The sequence below is a fragment of the Phocoena sinus genome, chromosome 7 (genome assembly GCF_008692025.1).
Source record: "Phocoena sinus isolate mPhoSin1 chromosome 7, mPhoSin1.pri, whole genome shotgun sequence".
NCBI classification, from domain to species: Eukaryota; Metazoa; Chordata; class Mammalia; order Artiodactyla; family Phocoenidae; genus Phocoena; species Phocoena sinus.
In genome coordinates this window covers 43,687,002-43,697,278 of record NC_045769.1, presented here as the reverse complement: position 1 = coordinate 43,697,278, position 10,277 = coordinate 43,687,002, and the positions used below count along the sequence as shown (strand labels likewise).

The 10,277-nt window shown below is 42.4% G+C and overlaps 1 protein-coding gene across 1 annotated transcript; it reads left to right on the top strand.

Annotated features, from left to right (window-relative positions):
• Nucleotides 1–8,001: 8,001 nt before the first annotated feature.
• LOC116757064 lies at nt 8,002–8,647 on the top strand. The gene has a single exon (XM_032638397.1). It carries the CDS (start codon nt 8,139–8,141, stop codon nt 8,481–8,483), a length of 345 nt encoding a protein of 114 aa, XP_032494288.1. The 5' UTR covers nt 8,002–8,138; the 3' UTR covers nt 8,484–8,647.
• Nucleotides 8,648–10,277: the final 1,630 nt, after the last annotated feature.

Sequence of the window (10,277 nt, the reverse complement as noted above, 5' to 3'; positions counted from 1 at the left end):
GTTGCTGAAACCAAGGAACGATTTAAAAGAAATATATAGTAAGAGCTTCTTTAGAAATCTGCCCTCTGTGATGTTTCTAATACTAAAACTCTTTGTTTAGTTTATTGATATAAATAGTTTGAATTTTGACCCTTGATTTGCTGGTGGTTCCCTGTGGTTTCCAGGGAGTAGGGAAAAACAAATCCATGTCTCCTTCCTAGAAGGTCTATTCTGTGACTTTTAAAGATAAGTAAATAAAAGCCAGGTACTTTTGAATGATGTTTAAGGTGTGGTACTTTACGATCCTACTAGGCAGATGAACCAATTCTCAGATCTTGTTTTTTTTTAACTCCAAAACAAGTCCTTCCCTCCAGGCCATAGTGTCTTGAATTTTCTTTTTTAATTCACCACACCCAGATTCCCCCCCCCCCCAACGCCCCGGCTTTTTTTTGCAGCAGCAGCAGCAGACCTCTCACCGTTGTGGCCTCTCCCGTTGCGGAGCACAGGCTCCGGACGTGCAGGCTCAGCGGCCATGGCTCACGGGTCCAGCCGCTCCGCGGCATGTGGGATCTTCCCAGACCAGGGCACGAACCCATGTCCCCTGCATCGGCAGGCGGACTCTCAACCACTGTGCCACCAGGGAAGCCCAGCAGGAGTTTTTAAGAAAATACAAAGTGACCACTTGTGAAAATAGAGGTGAAATACAGTGATTGTCAGTTTAAGTCATCTTTTGAGAGTCAATACCCCCTCCCACCTTTTTAGTCATTTAGTAGAACATTTTCCTTAGTTTGAACCAGACTGGTTGCTCAACAAACTATTTGACAGTCTAGGAAAGCCAGTTATCAGGAGACAAAATGTCTTGGACAAATTAGCCATGTTCATCAGAGGTAGAATCCAAACAGGCCCCCGTGGTTCCTCATGCCTCTGCTTGGCTGTGGCCTCTTAGACTATTCAGTTCAATTAAACAAATATTTATTTAGTGCCTATTATGCAAAAGCTCAGTACTAGGCACCCTGCTAATACTGTATTACTTTCCTAATGGACTGGGAAACTTGGGAAGGTCTCAGATAGGTTATAACAGGTCCCCTATCTTATTCTGAGGAGGAGATGCTATTTATCTCCAAACTAATTGAACAGACTGGGGAAAGGAGGGAGAGCATGAATAGGGACCCTGAGGGGAGTAGCTCTGTTGCTCTTTCTTCCCCAGTGGAAATTCCGACAAATGTAAGGTGGGAAGCCTAGTGCAGCGAGGGATTTTTTGGTTTGGGGATTTGAGGAGGTAAGATCTTAAGATCTACTCTCCGATACTAGATGAGGACCTGTGACTTAATCCTAACAGGATATGACATTCAGGATTTTGTGGCCACCTTGATGGGTTGACACAATCTTTCTGCATCACTGTTCACCCAGCCATTAATTTTATTTGACTACATACTTCTAGTCTGGAGTCTTGCTCTTTGAATAGGAGAATTTTGCTTTATTTTTATTTTTTACCTCCTGATGATTGATGGTGGGGAGGGGAAGGACAGAAGCAGATAGGAAGCAGATAGATAAGCTGACAAAAATGACAAAATACAATTTTATGTTTAAATTGGAAGAACAAAAGGCTGTTGATGAATTGTGATATTATTTGGTATTGAAGAGTAACACAGATATAATTAAAGTCTTTCAACCCAATGTTTAATCCAGACAGATCTTTTCAGAAAGTCGGGCCGTATTTATCTCATACAAGCAACCCTGTTTTATGCGGCTCATTTATATGACAGCTGTTATGACCATGATATCTAGACCCAGGGCCAGAAATACAGTCCCAAATTGAATCTTTCAATACCCATGGCATGAAGGAGTGAGTATGCATACAGAGAGGGGAATATAATATCCTACATTTGCATAGCGCTTTGTTCTCCTTTCAAAATACTTTCACATCTATGAGAACACGAAATGATGTTGTTTACTAAAGTTCACTGTTAATTTTTTTTTCCCTAATGATTATTTGGCCACCATCCTGTAGGTTGTGTTGTTGAACTAAGTTTAAGAATCTTAAGGTCAAAAAGGACATTTGGTGATCTTTTGGTCTGGGACACAAATTGTGAGAAGATCTAGAGTTCTTCCTTAAAATGCATATACCCCTTGGAAGAAACATGTTCCTAGGTAACAGCTTAAAATGTGATTGTTCACATATTAACATGGATTTGTTGGCGTTACCTGAAAAGAGAGAGAAGAGTTTTAAGGTGGTAAAGGAAGTTATCTAGAAGATGAGGATGCCTCCAGGAGGGGAGTGAGCGTCCATGGGGCTGCCAAAGTCCATCTCTCCAAGTCCAACCTCATCTGTTACCAGCCTTTCCCATAAAACTGCATTAGGATTGTTTTCTTAATTTCTCTTTCTGATAGTTCATTATTAGTGTGTTGAAACACAACAGATTTCTGTATATTTTATATCTTGTAACTTTACTGAATTCATCTGGTGACACAAATAAATGGAAAGATGTACTGTGCTCATGGACTGGAAGAATATTGTTAAAATTTCCATACCTCCCCAAGCAATCTACAGATTCAATATAATCCTTATCAAAATACCCATGGCATCACAGAACTAGAACAAAATAATTCTAAAATTTGTGTGCGACCACAAAAGACCCCAAATAGCCAAAGCAATCTTGAGAAAGAAAAACAAAGCTGGAGGCATCACACTCCCTGATTTCAAAGTATGTCACAAAACTATAGTAATCAAAATAGTGTAATACTGGGACAAAAACAGACACATAGATCAGTGGAACAGAATAGAAAGCCCAGAAATAAACCCATGTTTATATAGTCAATTAATCTATGACAAAGGAGGCAAGAATAAGCAATGATGAAATGAGAGTTTCTTCAATAAATGGTGTTGGGAAAACTGGACAGCTACATACAAAAGAATGAAACTAGACCACTTTTTTACACCAATACAAAAATAAACTCAAAATGGATTGAAGACTTAAATGTAAGACCTGAAACCATATATTTTCCTGGGAGAAAATATAGACAGTATGCTCTTTGATATCAGTCTTAGGAGTATTTTTCTGGATATGTCTCCTCAGGCAAGGGAAACAAAAGCAAAAATAAACAAATAGGACTATACTGAAAAGCTTTTGCACAGTGAGCAAAACCATCAGCAAAACTAAAGACAACCTACTGAATGGGAGAAGATAATTGCAGATGATATGACTGATAAGGGGCTAGTATCCAAAATATATAAGGAATTCATACAATTCAATATCAAAAAAACAAATAATTTGATTAAAAAATGGGCAGAGGACCTGAGTAGACATTTTTGCAAATAAGACATACAGATGACAAGCAGGCATATAAAAAGATGCTCAACGTCACCATCAGGGAAATGCAAATCAAAAAGTGAGATATCAGCTCACACCTGTCAGAATGGCTATCATCAAAAAGACAACAAAGAGGGAATTCCCTGGTGGCCCAGTGATTAGGACTCAGCACTTTCACTGCCGTGGCCCAGGTTCAATCCCTGGTCAGGGAATTAAGATCCCACACGCCGTGTGGCACGGTCAAAAAAAAAAAAAAGGCAAAACAATAAAACCTAATAATAAGTGTTGGTGAGAATGAACATGGAGAAAAGAGAACTGTTGTGCACTGTTGTTGGGAATGTAAATTAGTACTACTACTACGGAAAACAGTATGGAGTTTCCTCAAAAAATTAAAAATGGAACAGTGATACAAACTAGCAATTCCACTTCCAGGTATTTATCCAAAGAAAATGAAAACACTAATTCCAAAAGATATATGCACCCCAATGTTCATTGCAGCATGATTTGCAATAGCCAAGATACAGAAGCAACGTATGTGTCCGCCAATAGATGAATGACTAAAAAAGATAGATGGCTACATTTATATATCTCACAATGGAATATTACTCAGCAGTAAAATAAGGATGAAAGCTTGCCATTGGCTACAACATGGATTGACCTAGAGGATATAACATGAAGTGAAATAAGTCAGATGGAGAAAGACAAGTATTGCACGATTTCACTTATATGTAGAATCTAAAAAAAAAAAACAAATGGAAAAAGATATCAGAAGAGAAACAGACTCATAGATACAATGAACAATCTGGTGGTTTGCCAGAAAGGGGGAGGGGAGTGAGAGGATGGGTGAAATAGGGGAAAAGGATTTAAAGGTACAAACTTCCAGTTACAAAATAAGTCATGGGGATATAATGTATGGCAAAGGGAATATAGTCATAACTTTGTATGGTGACAACTGGTAACAAGACTTATCATGGTGATTATTTTATAACGTATAAAAATATCAATTCACTATGTGGTACACCAGAAACTAATATAATAATGTATGTCAGTTATACTCCAATTAAAAAAAAACTGTATTAGTTGCCTCCACGATCTGCTCGCAGGGCCCCTGCACTCTCCTGACAGCACATATCACTCAGGTTATTTGCTTGGTCAACACACTAATTCTGTCCCTAGACTCTGCGTTCTTTGGGGTCAGCGACTCGTGTCCCTCACCACTGCTTTCCAGCATTTCTGCATATAGCAGAGACTCAGGAAAGCATTAGAGAATGAATGAAAACTTTAATCCATAATTTTATGCCTAGTTGTAATAGTTAAGCTTCTGGATTATGCCATCTTTGTTTTCAAAAGGAATGACTCTGGAGCACGCCAGAAATTGAAATGTTTATCTTTGTTTTAATACTCTAGAAAAGTATCCAATTTCCCTGTGGAACAGTATAAATAATAGATAGGTAACACTTACTGAGTGTTTATTGTGTGCTGGGTACTTTTTTATCATTTTATACAGATTAATTTATGTGATTCTCACCATAATCCTCTGAGGTAAATGCTACTATTATTACCATTTTAAAATACAGACACTGAGGTGCAGAATTTGAGTCTTCCTGCATATAAATGTTGCCTTTCTTGTTATGAGAAAGGAAAAAGCGCTGAATGACAATGACCAAAGAAGTTTTTTCTATTTGCATTTATCAAACTTCAACGTAGACTCAATAAAAATTAAATGCAATTAAAGAAAGACAAAGTGTTCATCCCTGAGGAGCATAGCATGGTGCCTAAGTATATCATTGCATAACAATCTATTAACAAGTTTCTAAAACCCACAAGAACGTGGAGCTGTGTTAGCGATAAATATTAAGAAGTGGAGGATCCAAGACGGCACACCAACTCTGTCCACTAGGTGGCATTAGCGCCTCTAAATGAGGGGCGTGGGTGGGAACACGTCTGATCATGCCGTCAGCACCCTTGACGAAAAGATTCAAGTACTGGTCTTCAGTTTCCTAGGCCCCAGCTTTGCATCCCCGGCGAGCTGAGGAGCGTCAGACACCCACCAGCGTGGATCGTAGCTCCCCGACCAGGGCTCGAACCCGAGCCGCCTGCATTGGAAGCACGGCGTCTTAACCACTAGACAGCCAGGGAAGTTCCCCACTTTCACTTTTAGATGCTAAGGTAAAGAAACTACAATTAGCTATGTGTAAGCTGGTCATTAGAAGAAGAAATGCGGATTTAGCATCTGCAATGAGCTAGTTCCTTCTCTAGGTTGCTGCTGTTGCTGCCAATACGGGCAAAGCAGGTACTAGCCTCACCCTCACGAAGCTTGTAATCTAGTTGGGAAGATAAACATGAAACAAGTAATGACATAAAAGTCGACAATTACAAGTGTGCCAAGTACCAGGTCTTACAGGAATGTGAAACAGGTGGATCTAACCGGGGCGGGGGCGGGGTCAGGGTAGGCTTCCAAGAAGTGATAATGGGAGGTAATCAGGTAAATTAGCCAAAAGGAGGGTGGCTAAGCGTTCCAAGTGAAAGAAACATCATTTGTATGGACCCCGTAAGTGGGCAGGAGCCTGCTCAATTCAAACGACTGAGAAGATTCCAGTGTAGCCAGAGGGGAGAAAGAGTGGGACAGAGGGGTTGGAAGCTGGAGAGGTTGCCTATTGGACAATAAGAAGTGTTAAAGTATTTTAAATAGGAAAGTGACATGTTCGGATGTGCATTTTTTAAAAGGTTGTTCTGCCTGAAATGGGGAGGCCGGATTGAGGAGATAAGACTGGATGGGGAGAGACCCAAGGGTAAGCTTTTTTTTTTTTTTTTTTGCGGTACACGGGCCTCTCACTGCTGTGGCCTCTCCCGTTGCGGAGCACAGACTCCGGACACGCAGGCTCAGCGGCCATGGCTCACGCGTCCAGCCGCTTTACGGCATGTGGGATCTTCCCGGACCGGGGCACGAACCCGTGTCCCCTGCATCGGCAGGCGGACTCTCAACCACTGCGCCACCAGGGAAGCCCGTGGGGAAGCTTTTATACCGTTTTAGTAAAATGGTGATGGCAGCCTGACCCAGTGCGGCAGGAAGTGTGAGCTCATTGATTAGGGGTGTGAGAGGGAAGAGTCAAGGTTTCTGGCTTAAACAAGAGGATCGATGGTATTGCCATTTGCCAAGGTAGAGAAGAACATCAGAGAAGCAGCAGATTTGGAAGAAAGTTCATGTGTTCACTTCAGGATATTTTGAGTTTGAGGCACTAAAAAAATATTCAAGAGGAGCAATTAAGAAAGCACTTACGTATGAGGAGCTCAAAAGAAAGACTGTGGTTGTTCACATAGATTTGACACCATATAACTCAGATTGGGACTTGAACCCACAGTCTTCCAACTGAGATCACACACCTGGTCTCAGGACTTAATGAAGGTCAGGTTCTTGATGTCTCATCACAAAAAGAATTCAGTGAGAGACAAAGTGATAAGTAAGAAGTGGATTTATTTAGAGAGAAACACACTCCACAGAGTGTGGGCTGTCTCAGAAGGTGAGAAAGGCACCAAGGTATGGGGTTGTCAGCTTTTTAGGGGTGGGTAACTTCATAGGCTAATGAGTGGGAGGCGTATTCCAGCTATTTGGGGGAAAGGGCGGGGATTTCCAGAAATTGGGCTATCACCCACTTTTTGACCTTTATGGTCAGCCTTGTAACTGTCATGGCACCTGTGGGTGTGTCATTTAGCTTGCTGATGTGATACGATGACCATATACTGAGGCTCAGGGTCTAGTGGAAGTTGTCTTGTCTGCCATCTTGGACCTGTTTGGTTCTAATCAGTTTGTGTTGTGTCCTTGGGCTATGTCATTCTTCTGAAGGTTGTGCCCTGCCCTCTTCCCTCCTGTTTCAGATTCCGGTGTTAGCAGCACACAGATATAAATAGAAAATGCTATGAGACCTTGTAAGGACAAAGTCAAGTGTGAGAAAGGAGGATGTCCTGGGATAGAACTCTAGGGAACCCCACCATTGTCAAGTTGGTAGAGATTAGGAATCAATAGTCAGTAATGAAAACAGAGAAGGAACAGTCATAGGTACAGAAGGAAAACCAGAAGGCCCAGTTCCCCTCCCCAAAAATGATTATGAAAGAGGAAGGGGTCAATAATATTTAGAGCTACTGAGAAGCAAGAGAAGCTGAGAATTAAAATGTGTTCTTTGGATTTGGGGACAAGGAGCTCACCGGTGACTTTGGTGGGATCAGTTTCTATAGCACACTGAAGGCTGAGGCCAGATTGCAGTGAGTTGAAAAGTTGAATGTGAGGTAAGGAAATGGTGATAATTACGCTGAAAATGTAATCCTGTTGACTGGACCGGAGCCTGGGTCCTAGCCTGGGCTGAGACCCCTTGTCTCTGCAAGGGAGTTTCTTTTTCCAATCGATTTGTGCAGCCAATAACGAAACGATGCTGAGAGTGGAACAGCACAAGCTTTATTCAATGACCAAAGAATGGAGAAGTGGGAACCTGGTTCGCAAATCAATTTCTCAACCCAGTTTGGGCGGAGACACCAAATACAGTATATAAGAGGGTCAAAATAAAAAGGAGGAGGACTGAAGATGTCACTGTGAGGTGAGTTTCTGGAGGTAAACGGTTGTCCTCCACCCCCCTGGAAATCCTGTTCTTTCTGAACGGGTGGTATTATGCTACCTATTTCCTGCTGGAACTCTTCATATTTCTGTATAAAGCTCTGACTTTTGTATCGGCAGGTCTCCTGTTACCATATCCAACAGCCAATCTAGTACTGGATGTGGCGATACTCTTCCTTTATCTTGGAATTGGAGTAATTCGACTATTTTTTGGTACAAAGGGAAACCTCTGCCAACGAAAGATGCCACTTGCTATTAGTGTGGCCTTGACCTTCCCATCTGCCATGATGGCCTCCTATTACCTGCTGCTGCAGACCTACGTGCTCCTTCTGGAAGCCGTCATGAACGGCATCTCGCTCTTCTTCTGTGACTCAGAGCTGCTGCTTGAGGTGCTCACCCTTGGCTGCTTTCTCCAGTATGGACAGGATTTGAAGTACAAAAATTTCAGCCAGCAGCCCTCACAGGCTGAGACCACACATACCTCTGGTACTTTAGCCATACCAGTGAGAAACGGTGGGTCAAGTTGTCCTGGGAAAGGTTGCAGCTTTTCCTCAGCACAGACTCCTTGGGGAACAAACCAAGCATAAGGCCACTGGGCACCATCTTCTAAACCAGGATCATCAGCCCAAGAGACTCTTCTACACTCCAGTATACGGGGCGGCGAAGCTGTCACCATCCTGGCCCTTCTCAGAACCAATTCCCTTCTGACCTCAAGTTTTCCTCTTTGATCATCGTGGCCAGAGCATCTTGTGTGGACCGTGTAGGCTCCTTGGGCTTCCAGCAGGACCTCAGCCACACACTCCCTGTGTATGCTGTGTCCCACGTCCTGCAGGAGCGTGGGGCACCTCAGGAGGTTTTGCTTCCAGAGTGATGCAAAAGCCACTCATCCCATTTCTCAGAGACTGAGCTCCAGAACTTTTTCTGGAGCCCATACTGTTATTTTTCTAATCTCATCATGAAACAAACATTATTTTATAATAAATATGTATTTTCTGTTAAAAAAATAAAATAAAAAAATAAAAAGGAGGAAATTGAACATAGTAGAATATTCATGATTTATCCAAGAACAGGGGTGTGGTTTGGACCTTTCCTTTCAGTCCTCTTAGGAACTTGCCTAGTTGCTGTCATGGCAATCATCAACCCTCACGGCACTGGTGGGTGTGTCATTTAGCATGCTAATGCATTACAATGAGTGTGTAATGAGGCCCAAGGTCACTGCAAGTCAAATCTTCCAACACCTTGGACCTAGTTGTTTCTAACCAGTTCTTGTTTTTTTCTCTTTGCAGCTTCCTCCTAAAACTTAGATAAGAGTGATGGGTTTCTATTTCAGGGGGGGCAGAGGTATGATTGTGGGGCAACAGCCTTGGTAACAAAAACATTCTCTAGAAATTTGGCTGGGAAGGTAAGGTGGAGGGAGGGCTTTTTTAAAGGGGAGAAACATGAGCAGTTTTAAATGCTGATACAACAAAGCCAGTAGAGAGAGAGATGTTGAAAATCTAGGCAAGAAAAAGATTCCTAAGAAGGCGGCAGGGCATAGGATCCAGGACACAGGAGGAAGGGCAACTTCCGCTGAGAAGGTCAAGGGTGAGGCAAACTCAGGTATGTTTGCAGACTTGGTAGCCAGAAGTTGGTGTAGCTCCTGTGCAATGCTTGTGATGCCTCTTAAATACAAAGGGTGTCGTCTGCTGACAGTGAGTGAGGGTGAGGTGAGTTCAGAGGGAAGATTTGAAGTAGTCAAAGTGCTAACTAAGCAAGATGAGGACCCAACCAACTGAGGCTGGTGACCACTGACTCACAGTGACACAGGTAGACAGACGGTATGTGATCTTCTGCAGCTACGTTCATGATGCAGAGTTTACTTGGAAATGGTGAACTGTTGGAATCATTCACTCACAAATCTTTCTTGTGTGTCTGCTCTGTGCCAGGCCCTCTGCTGTGTGCTAGGTTCTGCTGGGCAGATGTCATACGAGAAAGACTAAGGCAAGATAATTGTGGCTATTAATAAGAGTGTGGTTTAAATGATGGACCACTGAATCTTAGCTATGTAAGAGAAGAAAGACTTTTCCTCTGGCCTCTTGCGTCCTGCGGCTGGGCCTGAGAATTAAACTGACAAAAGACAGACGAACAGGAGAAGAGCATACACGTTTTATCTGGTGGTACTATTTTCATGTGGCACAGGAGACTTCATAGAAAAGAACTGAAGACACAAAGAAGCAGATAGTTCTGAGAGCTTGTATACCATAGCAACAAAGAACAGTACATTGTGGAGATGTAGCAAGGCAAAGGAAGAAGGGTTTGGGGTGAGGGGCAGGAGATTGTGGGAAAAGGATTAGGAAATATATGGGGGGAACTGATGAAAGTTATGGGCTATCTTAGTAGGT